General features: G+C 42.1%; 1 protein-coding gene across 1 annotated transcript in view; it reads left to right on the top strand.

Moving 5' to 3' along the window:
* SIPA1L1 (signal induced proliferation associated 1 like 1) overlaps positions 1-26,047 on the top strand; it is a 334,415-nt gene that overhangs the window by 262,466 nt on the left and 45,902 nt on the right. The window contains exons 12-16 of the mRNA XM_081829748.1: positions 180-283; positions 3,358-3,515; positions 12,643-13,216; positions 13,852-14,126; positions 21,573-21,842. Coding sequence (XP_081685874.1) covers positions 180-283; positions 3,358-3,515; positions 12,643-13,216; positions 13,852-14,126; positions 21,573-21,842 — 1,381 coding nt within the window. The remainder of the gene's footprint in view (positions 1-179; positions 284-3,357; positions 3,516-12,642; positions 13,217-13,851; positions 14,127-21,572; positions 21,843-26,047) is intronic.

Raw genomic sequence — 26,047 nt, 5'->3', positions numbered from 1 at the left:
CTCTCTCTTTGACAAATAAATAAAATCTAAAAAAAAAAAACACCGATGCTAGATTTTATACTAACATCTTTTCATTCTAAACCATTTCCCTTTTTTTTTCCCGAGAGATTTTCTGTAAGTGAACTATTTTTCCTATTCTTATAGTCATCTCATCATTGTATAATATTTTTTTACTGTAGCTGACTCCACTGGAACCCATTCTCTGTACACAACATACAAAGACTATGAAATTATGTTCCATGTTTCCACCATGCTGCCATACACGCCTAACAACAAGCAACAGGTAAGAGATCCCTGGTGTTGTCTGTGTTTCTTCGCCCTTGTTCATTTCCCCCAGAAGCCTAAGTGGCAAGTTTGTAAAATCTTAAACCAGAATTTAATGTTGCACGTGTCATGGCAGCCGGAAGCTTTGTACTCTGCGGAAATAACGAATAGCAAATGAGCTGAAAACAAATGAAGAGACACAAATTCTAGGTTAACAGCCAGCTGGATGGCTTTGGGAATTAATCCTTTGCTTTTCACCCACGGAGATTGAGGTTTTCATGGAATCTGAAGAGAACAAGTTGAAATCATGGTGATTAGGTGACCCTGCAGGGTTGCAGAGAACATGGATGAGTGGGTGAGATTCCATCTCAAGAGGCCAGGGTACAAAGCAGGAAAGTACTGATGTGTCATTTCAGATTTCAGAGGAGGTTTGGTATACTAACTGGGAGAAAAACCAAAATAAATGTCAGTGGGATCTCAGAAAAAGGTTTTTTCTTAACATTTATCAGGAGACAGCAAAGAACATTAAAAAACAATTGGCCTTCGTGTACATCATACACAGTTTCTTTTAAAAAAGATCTAAAAGCACCATGCCTGTTACTAAAATGTGGTCATTGACATAGTAAATGAAGAAGCCTTCTTAGAAGTGGCAGATTGTCACAGAGCAAAATGGAAACTGGCAGTATTATTTTAGAAAGTATGTGGTCATTGCTGTTTTTAAAAAATATGTCAAAATAAATGATACCAAACTGACATTTAAAAGAGCCAGAGAGCAAACAGCTTCTCCTTTCAATAGCAATTATAAACACAAGCAGTCCAGTATTACTTCTGACCTTAAAATGGATCTAGATTTTGTTATTGTAAACTGTTGTGCTAACAGAACACAACCAGCTGCAGAATGAATCACATCCTCTTTCCCAGAATTTAACCAAACACGGATCGAATCGAACACTTCGTCACTGCAGGTTTGATTAAATCACAAATAGAGGTAACGAAATTTTGCCTCTTATAATTACCAAAGGAATCAAAAATAGGGAGCAAAGCAGTGAATCAGCTACAAATCTTTAAATAAATCTATTTAGGATAAAGTCTATGATCTGGAATTTGTTGACAGTTTTTTTATGCAAATTCCAAGTTCTAGATTACCCAGAGAGGAAAACATCATGGTAAGAAAAATACATTTTTCCTATTCTGACCAGTAAGTAGACAAAAAAAATTTCAGGACATTCACAGGTGATCTTTAAAGGATTATTCTTTCTGCCTGATTGCTCAGCAGAGAAAGTAAAATGTATGGAAGGATAAAAAATTTAGTTAACAAAATTCAATTAATTGTTTATTTCTCCTAAATGAGTTGAAGTGTGTTGAGCAGCATGAGTTGGATATGAGTTGGACAGCTATCTAAATTATTTAATTTGGAGGTCCGATCAAGGCAAACATGTTATTATGGTCCTAAATCAGAATGAAAGAGTAATTGGTACTGCTGCATCTTAAAAAATCTTAATTCTCTGGGCACCTGGGTGGTTCAGTCGGTTAAGCGTCTGCATTCAGCTCAGGTCATGATCCTGGGGTCCTGGGATCGAGCCCCACGTTGGGCTCCTTGCTCGGTGGGGAGCCTGCTTCTCCCTCTCCCTCTGCCTGCTGCTCTCCCTGCTTGTGTTCTCTCTCTCTGTCATATAAATAAATCTTTAAAAAAAATCTTAATTCTCTATCTAGAGAATTTATTTCTTCTATGTAGATCACTTTCTGCTTGGGAAAAAAAAAACAGAAAGAACATAGCTTTTAAAATCTTGTGGCAGGAATTTGTTTATAAATACTGTTTTTCATTATATATAATATGAGATGGATAGATGGATTTATTTCTAATTGGGTCCCTCACTAAGACATTAGTGTTACATATCAAACAAGAAAGAATGACATTGCATCAAAAAGACAATGACATCATCTGTGCAGGAATGACATAATACATAGACAAATTGTATTTTTTTTTTTTTTTGGTGTGTCCAAGATCCTGAGTAGATTAATGTTTAATAATGGATATATTCTGTATAGCAGTACAGACCAGCCTTTATTTCTGTAACATCCAATAATATATCATGTTTAGAAATGAAAATAAGTGGCCTCATTAGAAGATAATTTGGGATGCTTTGAAATTCCTAAGGTTAAAAGTACATTTGTGGAACATTCTAACTCCCAATTCTCAACCCTAATCTAAAAGGCTATTGTTTCTCCCAGCTGAATACTAGATCACTGATTCCACTGGTATGTAATTTGTGTAAGTTAAAGTCACTGGAGAATTTAAAAAAAAAGTTTTATAAATGCAAGTTTATACCTAACAGATAGTTGATATAAATGGTATATTTCGTTATTTTTCTCCTTGTGAGAGCCTCTATATAATAAATATGAGAAATGCAAATTTTGTTCAACTTTTTTTCACACTACTGAATTAAACTATCTAATAAACCCCTCTTAGAGAGCAACTGGCCTAGCCTGACTTGGGGTGCCTGAATTTGAAAGCCACCTTTCCAAATCACCATTTAATGTGAAACAGAAGGTGGTCTTAAGCAGCTTTCACTGTAATTAAGAAAAGCTGTTTAAACTTGAAATTTAACCTGCTTTAGGAATATTAGTAATTTCTGCATTCCCAGCTGGTGACACAAGAAGCGTCTCTGAAAACACCTTAGCGACTCTTTAAATGAAGTGAATTAAACCAGAACATAAATTGCATTGTAATTACTTCCGCCATTCTCCTCTCTAAAACATCTCCCCTCTGGCAAGTTTCTTTCTTATGTGAAAATGGAACAAAACTGTTGTTATGGAAACAGAATTTGGAGAGGCTGGAACTTGGCATAATATGCCAGATATTGGTTTGCTCCTGAATGGGCTCTATATTTTATGCAAATTTCAGAATATTCATTTCTATATTCTTCCTGGGAGGGAATAAGAGAGGCTAAAATACTGACAGCAACTGTGTCGATTACCTACTTTAATATGTTCTGATTAATAATGAATGTTCTAAGTACAGTTACATAAGGGAATTGGGGAGGAAAACGCAGAGTGTTGTCATTTATATGGTTTGCTTATTTTTTCTTTCAGCTCCTACGGAAGCGGCATATTGGAAATGATATCGTAACAATTGTTTTCCAAGAGCCGGGAGCACAGCCATTCAGCCCAAAAAACATCCGATCCCACTTCCAGCACGTTTTCGTCATCGTGAGGGTCCACAACCCCTGCACTGAGGGGGTCTGTTACAGGTACTGGCCCTGCAGCTTTGGCTGCGTGGGTGTTGGCTGGTGGTCACACAGAGGGCCCCCTCCAGCTCCGCTTTCTGAAGTGGCATTGGGGAGTCCATTCCCATTTATTTTTGTCTTCAGACTGTGCGCGTAGATGGCTGAATTCACACAATGACGTCACCGGACGGCGTTGGCATTGCCCAGACACGTTGGTTAGACCCCTGCTGTTTCCATTTGCACCGCCTCCTCAGGTGGTGTCCTTCATCCGTACCATCTGGTCACCAACTAATTACTCATACTGCTAATTATACTTTGCTTTTGGTGTGGCAAGAGCAGAGAAGAATGATCATAATAAGTAGAAAAGTTTTGTTTTAATTGTTATTATTTCAAAAGCTCAAACCCTTGCTTAGGACCGATTTGATTCATTCTAACATTTCTGACTGCAGTCTCTGAGGCATTTCTGTGCTTTAGTACACCTGTGGTGGAATTGTTTCCGTGCTCCTTGTTGACCTGGTCTCATGACTATCAGAATTCAGGCATCTGTCTGCAAGAGGCCTTTGGGTGTTGACAAGGATAAGAACCGGAATTGCTGGGTTGACATGGGCATAGTACCAAGAAGACGTGTAGGGGTATTCTAGCCTTAACAAGATGTTTCTAATATGAATCTGTCCTTTTAAAATAATGGAATTTTATCCTGTCTTCCCATCCCTAAAATTTGGAAGATTAGGCTTTGTTAGTTTTGGATATTTGTTTTTGAATTAATACAGCCACCTACCCAGAAACTGGCCAACGCAGACTGATAATTGGTTTGTTGTGAGCTCCACAACTGTCTAATTCTAGGTGTCAGTGCAGGTTAATTACAGGAGTCGAGCAAGCAAACTCAGGAAACAAGACAAATAAAGGTTACTGTGGACTCCTGCAAGCCGCCACTGTCCCTGCACACATCCCACAATAACGGTGTATGTTGGCCTCTAGTGATAAGCCAAGCACTATTCTAGGCGCTTTACGTGGGTTACCTCATTTAATTTTGAAAACCCATGCATTAGGTACTATTTTTTAAAAATCCCCATTTTCAGATGAGGAAGTTTAAGCAATGCGAACAGGTGACTTGCCTGCGGTAAGTGATTGTAATGCACTCGGTCTGATTCTAGAGCCGGGCTCTTCACTGCCCTGCTGCGCTGCCTCACTCCCATGCCCTGTGAAGCAGGGGTCTTTGCTGCCCTTGCTGCCAACACACAAGCTCTTCCAGAACTCCAGGCTAACGGGTGGAAACTCCAACAAGAGAGACCTAGATATGCAGCCTCTTACCAGGAATATGGTCTCTGAAAGCTGCTTGATTTAGGTGTGGGATGACAGACTAAGTGAGAACATTTGACTGTAACTGGGAGGGATAGCTCTTAGCATTTAGAAAATACCCCCAAGCAATTGAAACATGCTCTGTACTGGATTCATGCAAGGGATTTCATACAACTTTGATAGAAAGCTAATCCCTTTTTGATTGGTCACTACGAAGTTTGGGAGTGGAAAGCCATGCAGTTTGTTTTAGGGAGAGATTCTTCTTTAAAAGCCATTGCCTAAATAAAGTGCTGTTTGATAGAAATGTAATGCAAGCCATATGTTAATTTTATATTTTTTAAAGTAACAAGAAATGGGTAAAATTAATTTTAGCAATATGTTTTTGACCCAAGAATATATTTTATTTACCTGCTATATCCAAATATTATTATTTCAACAGGTGATTTTTAAGTTTCAAAAGTTATTGGCCTATTTTACTTATTTTTGGACTAAGACTCTGAAATCTGGAGTCTGTTTTAGACTTACAGCTCATGTCAATAAGGATGCTTGATTTCCACTGGAAGTAATCTGTGTTTAGATTTCATAAAATTTGTAACTGGAAAAGTAGATTCATATACTCAGATTTTCCAAACCTGCTTTTTCAGAGCTTTCGAGTAACAGTTGACTTTTAAAAATAGGATGTAGGGGTGGGGGGATGGGTTAGCCCGGTGGTGGGTATTAAGGAGGGCACGTATTGCATGGAGCACTGGGTGTTATAAGCAAACAGTGAATCATGGAACACTACATCAAAAACTAATGATGTAATGTATGATGACTAACATAACATAATAAAATTAATTTAAAAAAAATACAATGTAATTTAATACCCTTGGTCACAGTAGCCACATTTCGAGTGCTCAGTAGCCTACATGTGGCCAGTGCAAGTATAAATAGACTGATCAGGAGGAAGTGTCTCCTAGCCTTCAACAGTTTGCTAGATGAGGAAGTGGTATCTGTCTTATTCTTTTAAACCCCACCCCCACCCTAGCCTTGAAAATCATGCTTTTTTGCTGTCTCTTATTTTTAATTTGTTGCCTGGAGAGCCCATCTTCTTAACCCCACCATGTGATGTGCTGGTTTGTGGGAGGACACTGACCACCCCAGCTCATGCCACATGAGCTAGCCTGGGATTTCCTAGTTGCCATGCTTGTTTGAAGACCCAGCACACTGCTTTATAAACTGTGAATGTGGGCCTTTTGTAAATCCAAGAGAACATACCAAATTGGAACATCACTAAAAGAAATTACAAGAAACTAAAGTAGTGATCTTTTCCTATTGTAAACCTTAAGTGTATTAATTGTTCTCAGTCCCTGACAGACCGAGGTAAGCATGTTTCCTGGGGTGTGTGGTGACATCAGGAGATGTTTAAAGTCCCAGAACAGACAGGGCAACTTTCTTGTAGTTTATGCTTGGGAGAAAATGTGTGAAGGTGTTCATGTTCTCATGAAAATAAATGTATTATGGGGCGCCTGGGTGACTCAGTCGATTAAGCGGCTGACTCTTGATTTCAGCTCGGGTCATGATCTCAGGGTCCTGGGATTGAGCCCCATGTTGGGCTCCGTCCTCAATGGGGAGCCTGCTTGAGGATTCTCTCTCTCCCTCTCCCTCTGCCCCTCCCCTGATGCAAGTGCATGCACGCACTCTCTCTCTCTCTAAAATAAATAATCTTTAGGGGAAAAAAAAGAAAAGAAACATATTATGAAGCTGAATAGAAAATATGTATCAATTTTAAGATAAAACGTGGGTCTTCCAAAGAATTTCTGTACATGTGAGTTTTTCTCATACCCCAGCCAGTCCCCAACCTACTAGGTATATGAATTTATGGGCCTCTTTTATTAGAGGTACTTTGGTAGAAAAGTTTAGAGCTGCATTGATTTATACTAAATTAGATTTAAATCTAATTTAATTCTATCCCTGAGTGATAGAGTGATTCAGATGCTTTTTATCATTGAAAATCTCTTGTTCCCGAACTTTCTGCCCTATGAACATTCACATTTATTTATTGACATCTATTTGGTGCCTGTAATGAGGAAAGTGCAGAAGTTGTTTTCTTAAAGGAGCTTTTTGTTGTAATCGGGTAGGAAAGTGTGAGGTCAGTAGAGACTGAAGTTATAAGGAACATTGAACTGAGAAAATGGGGTTTGGCATGTGTTTTAAAGCACAGATGGATGAAATTCAGTAGGGGGAAAAGAATTCTAAGAGTGGCCAGCATTATATACAGAAGCATAGACACAGGAAGGAAGGTACAGGAAGAAGGCCGCTATTGTATTTGGGGCTACTGGGCAGTGGAGGCCCTTGGAATGCCAGGCTGTCTAGTAGCACAGTATAAATAGAGTTCTAGAGAAATTCACCCCGTGTCACCATGCAAGATAATTTATATACAAAAAAAGGCAAATCTGGATCTTATTGCTGCTGTTCATTGATTTTTTTTTTTTTTTGCCAGTTCTTTACACCCCTTATCATATATGTGCTAGGCACTATTCTAGGCCCTGGGATCCAACAGGTAAACAAAGAGAGAAAAATCCCTATGGTGGATATGGAGAAGAGGTCCTGAAACAATGGGTGTTATCTCCTTGGGGACTGAAAAGTTTATAATAGGAAAAACTATTTCAAACTAATTCCAGAGGCCAATTAACTTTGAACAGTAGACATAGCCAGGAACTCAGAAATGAATCACTAAGTCTGTACTATGCCCACACCTGTTAAGAGAGCCCTCTGGTCTCTTTATTTTGTTTGGTATTATTACACTGAGCTTAACTGTCTGGTCCTGGTTGATAGAGCAGATTAGAAGCAATAAATCAGAAAGATGAGGAACTGTTCAGTGGCAGGGATGTGCTGAAAACATCAGTAAGTGATTATTAATAAGAGAGATGCAGAAAAACTATTCACATAAGTGATACAAAGCCAATAAGCATAACAGTCTGGGGTCATTTGGTTTGGGAGCAAAGGACCAAGTATACTTCACTCACCCCTTGGGGCCTCACTTTGTAAAAACTCAGTGTAAAATTTTTTCAACATTTTTTTTAGCAACCAGTGAATTAGGAGATCTATGCATTGATCTTCAGAGGTTGGAGATATCACAAAAAGAGACAAACATGTGTCTCATAATGGAAGGACACAACCCCACTTATGAATTAGTCTTGTTCCCTACCCCCCTCCCCCACATTGAACCTGAATCTGATCAAACTTCTGGAGAAGCCAATGTACAGGGAATAGAAAAGACAGAAGACTTTTCTATTTGGCAAAATTCAGACACTGTGCAACTCTATGTGACAAGCAGCCCAATTTCCTCAACACATAAATGTAAGAAATAAAAGAGAAAGTGAGAGAAGTGGAGAGGAATGAACAGAACAAAAAAAATGTAAGATAAGATTAATTAAAATGTGTGGATCTTATTTGGATCCATTTTAGATAAGAAGATTTTTAAAATTTTAGGACATCTTCAACAACTGAAAATTGGAACATTGACTCACTATTTGATGAAATTAAAGAATTATTAATTTTAAAACTAGTATAGTAATAAGTGGTTATAATAATGACCTGAGTCTTCGAAACAAGTGTTAAATTGTGGTTAGTAACTACGTTTAGGAAGGTAGAAATGTATGTTTCTTCTCTCAGAAAGATTTCCATATTCAGAGGTTAAAATATGTTGAAAGGAGGTAGTATGATACAGTGCAAAAAGCACTTGGAATCAGACCGACCAGATTGTTAAACCTCTCAGATCTTAAATTTCCCTTTCTATGCAGTGGAAGGTTGCTTGACATCTACGTAAAATCGCATAAGTAAAGTATCTAGTGTAGGCAGGGAGTGTGGTGTATGCATATTAAATGTGCACGCCCTTCTTTTCTTGAATAAAAATAAATAAATATGCAAGCTTCAGCTTGGAAGAAAGAATCAAAGTGGGTCAAGTGGTAGACATTTCTTTCAGAAAGTCTATTCCAAGCCTAATCAGCATACCTATTGTCCAGTGTAGCTGACCTTTTTAAGACAAAAATCTGAATATGTCACTCTTGGTGCTTCATACCTTTTGGGAGAAGTTCAGACTCCCTAATGTACAGCCTCCTGCATGAGGTCCTTCAGGCCTGGCCTTTCCACTCTCAGCCTCCACTGGGGCCTCTGCCGATTCTCCTCCACACCCCTACCCCTGGAGCCATGTGGAGTTACTTAACAGCTCCCAGAACATACTGTGTTCTGCCCCTCTTCTCTGCACATGCTGTTCTCCAGGCAGGAAGGCCTCTTCTTACACACCCCTCCTTCAGCTGATGAATTCCTGCTTTTCTTCTCTCTGGGAGGGCTCCCCGACCTCCCAGGACTAGGTAAATTGCCTTTCCTAAGTGTTTCCAGTAGTATCCCTCACCTCCCACAAGAGCACTCAAACCTCTGGATGTAGCCCCGAGAGACTTGGAGCTTCTGGAGGGCTGAGCCTGTGACAGCTCATCCTTGATCCTCAGCATGAGGCACATAGTAGGTGCTCAGTGAGCGTCAGTGAATGAGTACTAGTAGGAGCCAAGAGCCCCCCCAAGGAGAGAGTGATGGGCATTCATTTGTTCTGTTGCTGATCTTTCCTGTCCTTTGCCCAGGTCTGTTTTCTCAGAAAGCTCCCCAAGCTGGCAGTCTGATCCAGCCCCCAAGAAGGGGAAGCCTCCCTCTACCGTTCTGGTGCCGAGTCCCCTTCCTTCTAAATTTGGGGTTGGAATTGTTTATTGCCATTTCCATGGTACTTCAGAAATTCAAGCATCGCTGTCTTCTCACTTTTTTCCGTTGAGACTTCCTGTTCGGATGTCTCTGGAACATTACCATGTACCAACTTGAAACTGGCTTTGGGTGTCAAGATCTGCTACTTTATCCAAGGTCACTGATGCCAGCAAATGCTACAAAGCCCAGCCGAATGGTGGTCTCTTCAGCTGTGTGACACTTGTGCATGGTGCCTTGTGCAAGCATCTCAAGAGTGGGAGGTTCAAAAATGTTCCTTCAGGAGGAATAGTGTGGTCTTCATAGAGCATGCTGCTGGCTCTCTAGAAGCTCAAGTTCCAGTCCTGGCTCTCTGTAACAGGCTTTGGGCAGATCATTTTACTTCTCAGAGTCTGTTTCCTGGAGAAGTGAAGAATTCGTACCAGCCGTTCAAATGGAGGTTCAGGGCTGTGCCTAACGTCAGTAAAACAGAACACTTTCCTAGTCTATAAATCGTACTCCCAAGATTTGGGGGACAGAACATGTTTTTGTGTTAAAATGAAAACAGATATGCCTCTGTAGAATGCAAAATCAAGATGACTTTTAAAATGAAACTCAAGATTTTATTGGCAGAGTTTGAGGAACACTGAATTATTCTCCATGTTCTCTCTTCTGGTGCTAACTTTCCATAATTGCTTCAGCCTCTGAGCTTCTGTCTGCTGGATAACTCTCCTGAGTAGAACATCCAATCCTCAGCACTGCCGAGTACATAAGGCATGGCTAGGACTGTGAAGAATGTATCATTTCTAAGGAGATACAGTATTGCATAGAAGGCTAACCTAAGTGTGTCCAAGCAGAAGCCCTTCGGAATCTGCTTTTAAAAATAGCAAGAACCATTTATAATTAATACATCTTAAAGATCTATATATATAGTAAACTGAAGTTCTAGAAAGGCTTCTTATAAGGCAAAAATATTCTTTCTTCTGAGCTTAAAGCAGGCATTTTTATCAGGAGTTCAGAATCTGTGGCATCTAAATTAATGAGTTTTTAACCTCGTAGAAAACCTTGACGTTAGATTAACCCAAAACAAGACCTTTTGTTTGAAAAAAGCATCCCAGGGCATCATCCTCCTCATCTTCTGCAAGGGTTCTATTTCTAATGATGCAAAACTGATTTTAGCCTCTGTATCATTTACCTCCCTACCATGATGAATCATTGATAATTATATGTTAAGGATTCAGTTCTTCCCTCATAGTTCATTCTAGAGGCTTCTAATTACGGTTGGGTTTTCAATACATGTTTGTCTGAAGTTCTAACAGTTAATAAATAGGTCTGTAGAAAGCCAGTGAGTTTAAGGGGCAAGTGGATAGATGGTGCTTATATTGGCACCCTCTGGTAAGCATTTTCCTCTCCTTATTTAAAAGAAAACCACAGCTGCTTCTTGAGAAAGAATAACAATTTGAAGTGAAATTAGCAAGAGAAGGAATTGCCAATTTAAAAATGAGTGTTTCTGGATCCTCACAGGATTCCTCTTTAGAAAAGCTAGCTGATCTGGATTTTAGCATCTTTTGCTTGACTTTTAAAAAAAAAATGATCAAATTAGAATTATACAGCTGTCAGCATTCAAGCCAGACAGCTCACAATAGACAAGAAAAGTTGCCTTTCTAATACTGGTATAATTAGGCTATAATGCATATGGAGGTTTCTGTGAATTTTCATCTCCAGTTAGAAAATGGAGCATTGCTTGCCACCTTTCTTCATCATGAAGCCAACTAAATAGTCTTTTTTTTTTTTTTAAACTAAATTTGTGAAAACCAACAAATAGGCCATTCCATGGCATCTTCAGACAAAATAGGTAACTTTAACTTCTGTCCTGGGTTTCCTGATTTTTATTTATTTATCCTATTTTCATGAGAATCCTGTTTTGAAAAGCAAAGCTAAATATCTTAAACCCTTCTTAAAACAAAACAGAACAAAAAACAGTAATGAAATAGAGCTCTTCAATTTATTTTGAAAGATATATATACTCTCTGATTGACTTTTCCATTCTGGAAATTCAGAAAAATATTTTGTATTGCTTCCCTAATACTTAGTACAATTGCATAATGGACTCACTTTTAAATAATTAGATAATTTGAAAAGACGGACATCCTATCTCTTGGAATCATTATCTCCAGCCCTCTCAAACTTCACTAAGGTCCTAGAATGAGGTCTTAGGACAAGATGGAAAACACACAACCTTTCTGTTTCCATTTAACTTTTGTTGTTACTGTTTTAGGAAAAACTTGATTTTTTTTTTTCCTTTTTGAGATTAAAAATAACAGGTTATTACAGATGCTTGTGATGGTCCCAGTTTTAACAATATTCAGAAAAAGTGACTGGGGCAGGCTTTCTCAAATCAATCTTGCTTGGAGGAATAGGAAGAGGAAAATATTTCCTCACAAATAAGTTGTCAGAATCAAATACCAAATGTAGTGAATGTGGACCAAAGAAGAGCTCAGTTTAAAAATAGGATTTTAAAGCACTGTTGCTATTACTATAAAAATCATAATTATTTTAATACTGCAATTTCAGTTTTCATTTTAAAATTACGCTTTTTGGTCTGGTTGCATAGGCCAACAAATAATATTTAATTTTTTTAAAAAAAATAATGCATCTTTGCATTTTATTTTAAAAAATGCATCTTTGGATATTTTCATTATAAGCTGTCTGCTTTGCATTATAAGCTGTTTAGGTATGATGCATAGGCATCATACCTAAAATGGAGACCACATTTGTGTTCTTACAAAATCTGTGCTTGTTTTAAAAGGTTATGCTGATTATAGTAACCCCTGCTTGGAAATATTCAGTAGGTATTTAAAGGTAGAATATTACAGTACACTTTTTTTTTCCCCACAGAGTTATGATTTGGTTTACTATCCATTAATGTAAGGAAAGTTTTTACTTTTAAGTTTTTTGGGGTTTTTGGACTAGAAAAAATTTTTGTTCTATAAATAGACATTTCTATTATTTCTTGTGGGACATCAATAGTTCTCTTCCTCCTGAGGGATGTCTTTTTCTTTGAGAACGTGTATTTTATTCTCGTGCTGTGACACTGAGAAGTCCTGACGCTCCTCTCTTTCACCTTTGCTTTATCTCTTAGTGTGGCCGTCACCAGGTCCAGAGACGTGCCTTCCTTTGGACCTCCCATCCCCAAAGGGGTCACTTTCCCTAAGTCAAATGTGTTCAGGGACTTCCTTTTGGCCAAAGTGATTAACGCAGAAAATGCTGCTCATAAATCAGAAAAGTTTCGGGCCATGGCAACTCGGACCCGCCAGGAATACCTGAAAGATCTGGCAGAAAAGAATGTCACCAACACCCCTATTGACCCGTCTGGCAAGTTCCCATTCATCTCTCTGGCCTCCAAGAAGAAGGAGAAGTCTAAGCCATATCCAGGAGCTGAGCTCAGTAGCATGGGGGCCATTGTGTGGGCCGTCCGGGCCAAAGACTACCACAAGGCCATGGAAATCGACTGCCTGTTAGGGGTTTCCAACGAGTTCATCGTTCTCATCGAGCAGGAAACCAAGAGTGTGGTTTTCAACTGCTCCTGCAGAGATGTGATAGGGTGGACCTCAACTGACACCAGCCTCAAAATCTTCTACGAGCGAGGAGAATGTGTTTCAGTGGAGAGTTTAATTAATAATGAGGACATCAAAGAGATTGTCAAAAGGTTGCAGGTGAGTATTTTCTTTCCACTTATCCACATTCCATTTCCCCTTCCTGAAGTTTTCAGTACAGACTAGAAGCAAGTTACTGAAGTCGGTGCTATCTTATCAGCTTCTCTGAAAACTCCATTGATGATATGAAGTGACCCAGAGTTTATGTCACACTCGTTTTCCATCCTTTTTCAGAAGGAAAAGTAGAGCAAGTGGGAGAAGACGCATTTGCGGTGCGTTTGTGCTGGAAACCATTTGCATGTGACCTGATCCCACTGCCTTGATGGCTGATGAGGTGGCCCAGCCAGTCTGCTTTAGTTGTTGAGAAGAATTGTTCAATTGAGCATCCTCTGCCTTGAATTTTTGAAGGGCGAAGCGAGTAGCAGAATACGGTCTCTGTTGGCTGCCCGCTCCCTGTAGGTCTCTGTTAGAGGTTTCCTTGTAAGCTCAGTGAAGCCATTGAGTCCTTTGGACACAACAAGTATGTTCTTTTTGGCCTAATGAATGGAGGTTAGTGGCGGGGGGAGTAACCAGACGGTCCTCAGGGGCAGCAGGGTATTTGGCAATAACCTTGCTCGTGGTGTTTTTCCAGCTCCCTGTCCACCACTTGACACCCTGTGGCGTTAAACCATGATGCCTTTTGTTTCCTTTTCCAGTTTGTGTCAAAAGGTTGTGAATCGGTGGAGATGACCCTGCGAAGGAACGGGCTGGGACAGCTCGGCTTCCACGTCAACTACGAGGGCATCGTGGCAGATGTGGAGCCCTACGGCTATGCCTGGCAGGCAGGGCTGAGGCAGGGCAGTCGGCTGGTGGAGATCTGCAAGGTGGCGGTGGCCACCCTGAGCCATGAGCAGATGATCGATCTCCTGAGAACATCCGTCACAGTGAAGGTCGTCATCATCCCCCCGCACGATGACTGCACCCCACGGAGGTAGGTCCACGCTGGCAGCCGGGACCCTGGCAATCCGAGGCCGGGTCCGTGCGCCGTGTAGAACATCTCCTGCTGGGCAGGGCAGCAGGGTGCTGTGCTCAAAGCTCCTTCCATCCGTGGAAAGTCTGACTCGGGACATCGATCCCTTGCGGTCTGTGGCAAGAGCAGCTGGAAAGAGTGACTGACTTGGACCTTTCCCAGATTTACATCTGTGGATTTATAAACTTGCCAGTACAGATAGAGAAGTCTGGTAATAGCCATTTTAAATATCTTGCGCCGGTAGCTAAGAAACATGGAGTGCTTAATATTAGAAGACACTCAGCAACACAGGCTCTTAGGCTTCATGACACTGTTACTCATCGTCCTGTCCAAAATTCAGAGTGCCATTTTGACCCCGGCGCTCTCATTCTGGAGCCCTGGACGTGACTTAGCAAGCGTTCTCTCCAGTGCATCTCTGTGTGTCAGGAATTGGCTTCAGATGAGCGGCTCCTGCTCATGCTGCTTTGGCGGTTGGGCCCCCAGCCTTTTTGCAGACGGAGGCCTGGAAGCTCCCTGTCCCTCCTAGCTCCTGCCAAGCCAGCGCATGCTTGAAAACTTAACTTCTTGGTCTCTGGGGAGGTTTCTTGATGGAACAAATTTAATCAACTGTTTCTTTTCTCCTTTGGGCATGTCCGTGCTATTTTTACTAGTTTCTTTAAATCTGTTAATTCGCTTTCAGCCCATTATTGTCTAAGTTTCTCTTAAGCTTTGGCAGTTAATTCTTAGGCCTTCTGAAGCCAAAACATCCTTAACTTGTTTTTTTCCCCAAAAAACATGACCTGTCCTGCACCTGAACTCTCGCAGATTCATGAACAGTGGATGGTAGAATGTGTAAACCATTATAATGGGTTTACGTGTGTTCTTTAAAAAGTAAGCAGCAATGACAATCTACAGGTACTTCAGTTCTTCAGACCAAATGTTGCACTCAAGGTAGTGTTTCCGAACACTGTTTACTGCCTAGATGGCCCAGAGACTAGTTGCCTATGTCAAAATATGGTGAACTCCCTCTGTCGAATAGCTTCACGAAATGCTCCCTTTTGGATGACTGGATTTTTCGGAAACCGAAATATGTACCCAGAACTTTTTATTATTTCAGCTATTTTGGGGGGATGGGGGTATATTCTGAAATTGCCTTACACACTACCCTGCCTTAGTTAACCAGATGTTTTCTGGTTTCCTCAAGCACATCATCGTTAACGTGAAACATTTTGCTGAACTGGGTTTCAGGAATGACTCTGGAGGCAGATCAGAGAGGTGGTTATGTCCTTACAACACTCTCCAGATGCTCTGTGCTCCTCCTCTGGTCCTTCTGTCAGCTGTCCCTTGGTCTCTCCTTCACATTGTCTGCTTGATTGTTTCTAACTAGGCAGCTATAAACTGGAGAAGAAGAACTGGAGAAGACAACCAAGCTTTGTAACCTGCCAACCTTAATTACACACAGTACAGAATCAAAGACGCTGGTCTAAGGACTAATGGTCTGAGAATGAGTCTGTAGTTGGTGTGGTGCCATCTTGTCTGCCCAGAGACCCTTCCCCTGGCTTCTAGGCTCCCCAGTTGGTATGGGGAGGGAGGACGAGGTACACGTGAGTGTGAATACGGGATGAGCGGATGGGCAACGTTGCTGACGCTGAATTGTGCATGGTTGTTACTGGGAAGATGGGTCAGAAGGCCTGACTCTGGATGGACAGGTCTGTGGTAGGAGGTGGTTTATCTACAGCAATATACTAAGCCAGATATGTCTTCTGTGGTGTGCTGGTAAAAACAACTAACATCTGCTGAGGATTTAATTTGCCAGGTTAGAAAAAACACTTTCACATGGATTAGTGCTTTTAATCCTTATAACAATCTTATGAGGTAACAGTATTAGTATTATTCCTATTTAAAGGAAACCAAAACTCAGGTTAGTAACTTTCCAAGCTCATCTGGCAAATTTAGATCTCACTTCAGAATCCAAGCTCTTAACTACTACTTCGTAGGCTTGGGGCACAAGTCCTTTTTTTTTTTTTTTTACATACCAGCAGAAGCAGGGATCTGCGGGTACAGTACGTTGGCTTTCTATTGAAGAACAGAACCTTGCTGCTGCCCAATGGTGTCGATATTGCTTCTGTGGTCGATTTCAAGCTCCCAGCGTGACAGCGCTGAGCTCAGAGGTGGGATAGATGCTCACGGTCTGCTCTTGCGAGCCAGGACAGGCTGCCTCCCGCACACCCCTGAATGAACAAGCCGGATTTGTCTTCATCCTCCATCACTGCTGCCGAGACCCTCTTTGCCGCTCTCCCAGCCAGTGGACAGACAGAAAGGTGTTAGGAACCTGCCCCCATTAGGGCACGGAGTGGGAGGCTGGGATGAAGGATGGGTGCCCCGCGCCTGGGACGCACACTCTGTGTCTTTCACAGGACAGTTTCCATCCGAAAAGCTCCAGTCACACCTTCTGGGCAGGTGTGAAATGGTGCCATGGTTGCCTTTGGGGGACTGGAAACCCTGCTTTCCCCTTCCCTCCTTTAGAAACAACCTCAAAGGAACAGTGGAAGCATAAACACCTTGCTGTAATTTTCAACAAAATAAGATAATGCTCTTCTGTCATTTTTCTCTCCTCCACACTTCACACTCCCACTGCTGTTTTCCTAGCAGCTGATTACTCTGTTCTTTGACTAGTCACTCTCTTCTCTGTCAGCTATTTCTGCAGCGAGGGAACGGGCCTCCTCCAGGCCCCCTGTCCCAGGGCCCCTCAGCTACCTGCTTCTCTGGGGGCAGGGTCCTGAGGGGTCACAGGTGCCCGGCGTGCTGACCAGATGTAAATACAAACGCCCATGTGTGTTCATGTGGGAGAGGCCTTAGTTTTGAAAAGGCAGGTTTTTTGTTTTAATGAACAGTTTAACAGCAACGTGGGGCTTCAATCATAAAAGTAAAATAGGGCTCTTTTCCCTGTTTTTAGGACATAAGCAGATCCTCTACGAATTGCTTTCACACTAGTTGTTTTTAAGAGAAGAAAGGACAGGGGAAGTAAAGTAAAATTCCTGAGCCCCTGCTGTGTATTGGGCGTTAAAAAAAAAAAAAAAAAAAAAAGGCTTACATTTCCATTAACACAGTGAGGAGGAGGAGGCTTGGAGAGGTTCTGTCGCTGCCCAGGGGGCAAGCAGGACTAGCTAGGCCTTCCTGCCAGAGCGGTTTGGTGCTTCCCCACAGCCTCCACCAGGAAGTTTCCCAGGGAGTGTGAGATGTCCAATGTCAGGAGGGGCCCTTCACGCCTGCCCCGGCCTGACTCCGGAGTGCTGGAACCTGTGACCCGCACTTATCTGTTGGTGCCTGCGACCTCTGAATCCTCAGCAGCCGTTCTCTTGGCAAGATGAAAAACACCCCGCTAGCAATTTCACCCACATTAAATCATGATGTTCTGAATGGTGTTGTGCAGGAGTGGTGGACCTTTCTTCTGTGGAGGGCCACTAGCCTACAGCTTCTGAAGAAAGCAATCAAGGACCATTCAGAGGAAGAGCTAAAAACAAACAAGTTACATAAAAGGACCAAATTACTTTTTAAGTAGAACAGATCACAGAGTTTTGTTTTCATTTTAAAACACAAGTATTCAAAATGCAAAAGCATACTGTTTTGGAACCAGGAAGGCTGTGAGAGTTCATCTGGTTCAGATTGCTCATCTTTCAGGCAAAGAGCTTTGGGGCAGCGAGGTTAGGTATTTTTTCCAAACCCAAATCACATGGCCTATTAGGGCCCTACCTGTCCTCAGACATCTGACTGCCGATTCAAGAGTCCAGTGTTGAGATGATCTGTTGGGTGTTCTTCTATCTGTATTCCTAGTGTTGAAAGGAAAAAGGAGAGAGCAATGGATCATCAGAACCTGAAGGAGAAAGAAAGAAGAAAAAGGCTGAGAAAGAGAGTAGGGAGAAGGAGTGGCTTATCAACCAACAGGGTTCAGTGTGTTGCCATGTGTCTCTTGGGCCTGAAGTACTGAAATTGCAATTCCTGTCTCCCATCACTCTAAAGATTGTTGCGTTTCCCATGTTGTCATAGACTGTGCTGAGTGAAATGAGTAGTCCCTAGAAGTGAAGAAGTCTGGGGACTTGGAGTAGATGTATTCTTTAGTTGGAGATTCAAGTAAGGCTGACCTCCACGTACACGGATTCTGTGAGTTCAGATCCTGGCTGTGCAGTCTCGGGCAGATTCATCTCTCCAGGCCTCCGTTTCCTCATTTAAAAAAGTGGGGATAATGGTAGTGCCTACCGCAGAGCATTGTGGCACTGCCACATGAGCGCCTGGCCCGTTGTCGGTGTTCATTACTGTTCAACACCGCATTTAACTGAACGACAGAATAAAAATCCTTCTATGAATTTTCATGTGTGTCCCTAAAAGCCAGCTTTTATCTTTGTTCTTCAGTGTACAGCCCACTTCTTGACTCCGTGTATCATTCCTACATGTTCAGAGATAAGTCAGCAACGGGAAGCTGGTGGGTGGGCTGTCCCGTCATGGACAGCAATGAGACACGGCGCGTTGGCCGAGGTTTAGCATTGCGGATCTGCTGTTTCTCGTTCTCTACGAATGAGTCTTCTCTCCCTGCTTAGGCTTTATCATACTGCATCCTGTTATCATCGACTGTGCAGGAGGTTCCTCGCTGCACGTTAGAGGTGGTGGAAATGAAGTACAGACGAAGAGAAGACCAAGTCTTGGGCTACCGGGGTCTTTTAACCGGTTTTAGTATGAAGTGTTACGTAGCTTAAAAGACTATTTCAAAGAGTTTTTGCACTAGAAGAGAGAGATTACCAATTCCAAATCTTTCATTTCCCAAAGGGGCTAAGGCCCCAGAGATGAAAGCAGCTTGTCTGTTTCAGAGTACGTTATATTTGTTTCTGTTATCATTATTTATTTATTACTGTCTGCTGTGAGGCACCCCGTGCCTATAAAGGTGCATGTAGAGTACTGGGGAGTTAAAACCCAACAGGAGAATCTGTCAGAGGGTGGGGTGTGCTGAAGGGAAGACATGGCCTACAGGAACATTTTTTAAAAGTTGGTGCCCAAAATACACAATCGCAATGTTCTGTACCTGGGCTGGTTGCTAGCACCCAAAAGAAAGATAGAAGATATGTGTATGTTTGTGCTGTATAAATGACATGACCCATTGGATTTATAAGTTAAAACAGACCCATGCTAAGGGGAAGTGAAAGCTAGTCCTGATTTTGAGGTGGACGGAAATTTTCCCATGGATTATTGCAAGTTTTTATTATTGCCCCTTTTGCAAGCTGCAACATTCTTACATTATATTTATAGACCCGGAGCACAAGTTACTGTATAATATGCCATATTTGGTCAGAAATGGAAGACTTCAAACCATACTACAGTAATGCCTCTATTAAGAACCAAAAAAGTATTGCAGCTTTTTTGTCAGAATGATCGGAATCAAAGCTAGAAATTATGTCAAAGCCTGAGGTGACACGCCCTCTTATCAGAGGAAAGGTTTATTACATAAGAAGTCATTAGCTGCTAAAAGTCATGTCAGATGTGCCATAAAGCAGTGTTTTGCAAACTGTAGGTTGTAACTCCTAAGTAGATCATGAAATCCACCTAAGAAGCTGCATTCAGTGTGTTTCTTTAATGAAGTGGATTAACACAGAAAACAGCAGAATGGAAGTGTGTGTGTGTGTGTGTGTGTGTGTGTGTGTGTGTGTGTGTGTGTGGCTGGGCTGCATCACAGTTTTGTATTTCTTACTGGGTTCATGGTCCCAAAAGTTGGAAAACCACTGACATTAATGCTTCTAAGGGGTACAGCGGAGCTTAGGGCAGAGGGTCAGGTTAAGGTTGACTTAGGCTTTAGGGAATCAGGAGGAGTGGTAAGACAACTCTAAGAAAAGGTGCCTGTTGGAAACTGAGGCTGAGACTGAGCAGGCAAGGACCCCAGCAAATGCACGCGCCTCAGAAGCAGCCCTTCTCAAAACCCGTGTGTCTCATGGAGGTGCGGGAGAGGGCCCAGTGTGGCGTACATGTTAGAAAGGCCAGGAGACCGACCTGAGACACGTAGGCAAGCTCCTGAGACAGTGACGCCTTCCACTGTGCTTATTCTCCCACCAACACAAGCCCGTTTCCCAAATCGAGACCCAGCCTTTGGCCCCGTGCTGTGCAGTCAGGAGCCACAAGTCGCCCGTGGCTGAGGGGCCGTTGTCACGTGGCTAGCCCAAAGTGAGCAGTGCTGTTACGTGTCTATACACACCAGATTTAGATGCGTGTACATCACCTTGTTTTTATATTGGTTTCTTGATTACGTGTTCAAATGACAGCATCTTAGATAGATTAGATTAAATAAACAATTTCACCTATTCCCTTTTACTTCTGTCATGTGGCTGCTAGCTCGCATTATGTCTCTAGTGGACAGCACTGTTTGGACTCTCCTTCCTCTGTGTCTGAAGTGTTTCATAATCACTCTTAACCCTTCCTTTCTCAGTCCCCCCACCTGCTGCTCAGTCTTTGAAATTCCTTTAAACAAGAAAGTCATTTTTTTTTTGCTTAGTAATAAAATCCAAGTGCATAGTTTTGAGTTAATGCTTTAGTGGGCATAGGTTTTTCTCAGTAATTTGTCTATCGGTCAAGTTAATAATAGACTGAACCTTCCTTGGTTATTTGGGTAAAGGGAATGGAGAGTGGTTTCCACATTTCCTAAGGTTTAGGGGCCCACCAAAAAAGGGGCTAAAGCAACAGAAAGACAATTGGGCCTGACACCAGTTTCACTCAGGCTGCCACCTGGGGCCAGTCCTGCTATGGAAGATATTCTAGCTTGCGGGGTGGGTGGGAGTGAGGGGAGTCTGATTTCAGATTATTCTTTGTTCCCTGGTGATTTTTTTTATAATTGCAGAATTTCTATAGTTGGCTTTTTGTTTTCTCCTTCTGAGCTAAATTTGGTTCTCATTTTGGATTTCAAAATTTATCCCCCCTTAATTTTTTGACTATTAAGATCCCCAGCAAACTCAGTACCTTTTTAGATGCCCAGTCATGACGCTCAGTGAAGGGGAGCATAAAGCTGACTGCTTGCTTCCTCTGGGGCCTGGTCTTAGGGTTCTGCTACCCTTGTCCTGCCGGCCTGGTGGCCTTCCCTCCTCAGGCCTCAGTGCTGACTCTGCTCTTACCCGCCCCCTCCACTCACCAGGATGACTGTGGGTCTCACTGTGTTTTTAGGACTCCGTGTCTCAGACTCCATTGTTGAGACTGAGCAAGGGAAAACATACCAGTATAATACTTCCTGGGGTTCTGGTTTTTGAAAGGCCAGTAATTAGAGGGCCCAATGGTTAAAAAACAGTTTAAAACAAAGGATGAAGTGTTTGATCCACATTAACTGTTAATGAGAATCAGTGTGGTTCCACCCACAAGAAAAGACAATATTAATTTTTCTTCTTTCTGTGCCCTTCATAGGAGTTGCTCTGAAACCTACCGCATGCCAGTGGTGGAATACAAAATGAATGAAGGGGTTTCGTACGAATTCAAGTTTCCCTTCCGAAATAATAACAAATGGCAGAGGAATGCCAACAAGGGGCCTCATTCACCTCAAGTCCCCTCCCAGGTGCAGAGTCCCATGACCTCGAGGCTGAATGCTGGGAAAGGAGACGGGAAGATGCCTCCTCCAGAAAGAGCTGCCAACATCCCTCGAAGCATCTCCAGTGATGGACGCCCACTGGAGAGGCGGTGAGTGTGCCTCCAAAGGTTCGCTCTGAATCTCCGCCCCAGGTTTAAAGAGCCCCAGACCCACAAGCACTAGCTTTAGGTCTTCCCATATTTTACTAGAAATAAGGAATTGTGGGGTGCCTGGGTGGCTCATTTACGCATCCGAGTCTTGATTTCAGCTCAGGTCACGATCTCAGGGTTGTGAGATCGAGCCCTGCGTTGGCTTCTTGCTGGGCATGGAGCCTGCTTAAGATTGTCTCTCTCCCTCTCCCTCTGCCCCCTTCCCCCTCTCTAAAAAGAAGAAGGAAAAAAAGAAAGAAGTCAGGAATTGAAACAGAAACAGGTGCGTGCCCTGGTGGCTTTCAAAGCATGGTAGCATTCTAAAGCCATAAGGATGCATAAGGATATATTTCAGCAAAGCATTCAGCTCTGAATAATGTATGTGTGCTTTGCGCTTTCGTTTTCATATGATAGCAACAGAAACCATCACTGCACACTCGGTGGCAACATGGGTTAGAAGTTGGCTGACTCTTTGAGGGGCTATTGACCATATTATCATCTTTGACAGTCTTTGTCTTTTGGGGGAGAACTAATATGATAGTAGCTAAAGAATGCAGGTTTTTGATTGAGTGTCTGTATTTGTGTCACTTGTTTAGTAAAGATTGTAAAAATTTTAAGTAATAGCACTGTAAATTACCTATGCTAATGAAGGAGACAGTTGAATTCAGTAAGCTGATAGTCACCTGATAGAAGAAGCCAACTTCTTTCTATACACTGTCCTTTCCTCATCACTTCTGCTTGTCTTGATCACATCTCACAATGTTTTTGTGGCCCCCACCCTGGAGAGGGATCAGGAATCCCCAGAGCTGGGGAGAAGTCTCTGTTCCAGGAGCTGTGTGGGGCAGAAAGAAGGTGGGAGCCAAAACGTGAGTCTAGCTCAACGGAGCAGCAGAGACAGGGTGCCAAGGAAAATGGGCCCCAGCTTTGCTTAAATGGTCATTGGTTGGCTCAGATTGGGAGCAGAAAGCTGGAGGCTTTAAAAACCACACTGTGATGTTTCTTATCTTAGTCTAACTTTTGTGCCTTTATGTGTTTTATGTGCTATTGCATAAAACATTGTCACTTAACTAGCTCAGAAATATTTGGGATATCATGTAGAAATAATTTATAGACAACAACAACAAAAAACTAGTTGTCTTTCTAAACTTCCTCACTTAATCCTGGAGATCTACTTACAGAACTCTACTATTTATCTCAATTAAAGATTCCTCCCAAACTGGCTACTTTATCATCTGGACTCCTCTTACTTTCATCATTTTTGAGGAGGAAAATATCTAAGAGATCTCTGAATAAACTCTTTGTTCTCCACATTCCAAACTTGGCTCTCCCTGAGGTGTGTATGAACTGGAATTTGTGATTTGGCCCACATTTTGAAAGATGAACTGTAGGAACTCATTGTTTGCAGAAGGGCCTTCTCAATGCTATTTTCTTTCTCCTTCAAGACAATCATGAGACTTTTACAAGTTAAATTGTTTTGTGTGGTTTTCTTTATACAATATTCCATATAATAAAAGAGCAGGATATATTTTGATTCCATGCTGAATTTAATTTCTGCAACAGAAACTAAAGCCTGTTGCTGAACATCCTGACCTCAAAAGTGGAAATATTTTTTGTAGCTAATTATCACCATATGATGCAAGCAGCTTTTAGTGCTAGAGAATGCATCAGCTCCCTTATTTCCAGATGGAGCTCTTTGAGTTTGAGAGGTGATTTCTGAGGGTACGTGTGTCTGCCGTTCATCTTAACCACTACACAGTCCCCCACCCCTGGGGGCAGGGGAATCTGAATGCTCTCCCTGTAAGACCATCAGAGTAGCCCTGGGACCTTCCACGCTTTACAGATGAAAGTGGCAGGAGCGAGGTTGCCAGTGGTTTCAGAGATATTTAACCTCTGCTCAATTAAGACTTCTTAGTTTCAGGTATCTACAGGACACTGGACTGGTATTTCAGATCTTATGAAGGAGGGTTGATGTGACCTGTAAAATCTCAGGTCTACATATGCAGGATATTAGGATTATTTGGCTCACCTTCCTTTTGAAATACGTAGTAGTTAGATATTCTTCCTCTGTGGAAACTTAAGAGTTCAATTTCCTATCTCATCATTGCTCACTTTCAGTAATGCATTATTTCTTTTTTTAAGTTTTAACTTGGAGTCACCATTAGAAGATGCTATTTGAGAACCTTTAGCTACTGTTTCAAGGATATTTAGATATAGAACAGACTCATGACATTCATCAGGACTACTTCCTGAGTCCTCCATGAATCCCCAGATTCATAAATTTACCCAGAAGTATCATTTTCTCCATGAACTGTAGTAAAATGTTACTGGAAAGCATCCCGTCACGGTGTTACTGAGAACGGAACACCTCACTGAAATGGTGAAGGGAGGCTCCTGGCTGCCCGGCTCTCATCGTCCATTCGGCCTCCCCATTCCTACCAGTCCTGCCCTGGGTGCCATTTGCATTTGTACCTGGGCAGTCTGTAAAGTGTGACTCCTTTCAGATGAGTTGCAAATGGTCAGAATAAATGCCAGGGTCTGCCATACCTGGAATCTTGCCTTACTGATAATGCCATGAGCCTAATACTGAGACCAAAGTACTGCCTTTACGTATTTTCATTCTGTTTATTTTCCTCCCCTCGGCGCTAGGCAAGTTGTATTGAACTGTGGAGAAACCAGCTGTATTTAAGCTGAAGCCAGCAGCCCTCTCAAGTGTGCCCTGCCCAGATTTGCTACACAGATCTGCCCGCTTCATTCACCATGGCTGGTTCCAGCCTGGTTCACTTTCCATGAAAACACCAATTTACTGCTTGTAGAAGCCTAGTTTTTCCTGCATTTTTATGCAAGATCCCAGACTTGAAGGTCATTAGGAAGATTTTTTTTTTTTTTTAAATACTTTTGGAACAGATTTTCCTTTTTTCTCTAATATCAAGGGCATGGTTTTTATAACATACCAAAATGTGTTGGTGTTTGAAGTTTCTAATAAGAATTATTTCACTGAATTGTGTTCTGAATACATTGTTGAGAGAAACTGATGCAGTAAAAACAAGAGGATTCATTTGCCGTCTAAATAGACCAAAATCTAATTCTGTTTGCCTTAAATATGTGAGCTTTATGCTGTCCAGGTGGCCTTTTGAGTACAGAATTTTATAGTATTTGTGAGAGTAGTATTTATTAACAGAATTAATATTTACTCAACAAAAATAGGTAATATGACGCAAAAATATCACCATTTTGGCCTCAAATTTATCTAGAGTGTAAGGGTAGAATTGGAACTAAAATATCTACTGTAGCACATTGAACTTATCACATTACTGTGTTTAAACATAGTGTGGGATCAGTCATAAAGCCCTGATGTGTGTAAAATATGCTCAGAAAAGTTTAGCTATTTCAGGGGCTTTGCTGGACAACAGGCGTCTTAGCATAAGGAATTTTCCTTTCTCCTTTTTTTTTTTTTTTGAGTTGAAGCATCTCCAGCCTTTATGCAAATATTTGGTGTTGGAACTTAACCAGCTTTGGTACTTCTAAGTTGTACCTGGATGCCACTATTCCCCGCGTCCGCTGCCTTTAGCTCTGAGCAGCTGGGGGGAGCACTTCCCCACTTGGGAGGTTAAGGCTGGCCACGTGTGCAGCCTCCCCGTGCCCTCTCTGCAGACACCAGCCCCCCACAGAGAGCATCACGGTCATGTGCCCGTTCAGTCTTCGTTTTTAAGGAGATGCTAAGTTTATTTGAGCAGTCGCACGCCAGTCTTCAGTGTCGTTTTCTGCTTTGACATAAAGCAAGCGCCCATTTAATCCCTCAGCTGTGGTTGGACGGTTCAGGACTCGTGCATTCCAGATGCCGTCTGCCTGGGTCATAGTTGTTTGGCTTGAGTTGAGGACCCTTGAGCCCTAGAACTTGAGAGCTTCACTGGTCTCGCTCTGCCTACATCCCTGACCTCCGTGTTTCTAGAGCTGAACCCACTGGATGTGGCTGTCTTCAGTTTACCTGACACTGTTCGTTGCTCCCTCCTTCAGACTCCTTTTTCCTGTCTTCCAAAACTTCACTCCTGATTTTTTTTTGGTCAGCTCTCTGCACCTGTCTCATTGCCCCCCCAAACGGTGTGTCCTGTTCGACTCCTTCCTCATTTTTCTCTTCATCCCATGCCGGGCCGTGCCGCGGGGTGGCT

This window comes from Leptonychotes weddellii, chromosome 9 (genome assembly GCF_054177405.1).
Source record: "Leptonychotes weddellii isolate Sample4059 chromosome 9, ASM5417740v2, whole genome shotgun sequence".
In the NCBI taxonomy this organism is placed as follows: domain Eukaryota; kingdom Metazoa; phylum Chordata; class Mammalia; order Carnivora; family Phocidae; genus Leptonychotes; species Leptonychotes weddellii.
This window is presented reverse-complemented; position numbering and strand designations above follow the sequence as displayed.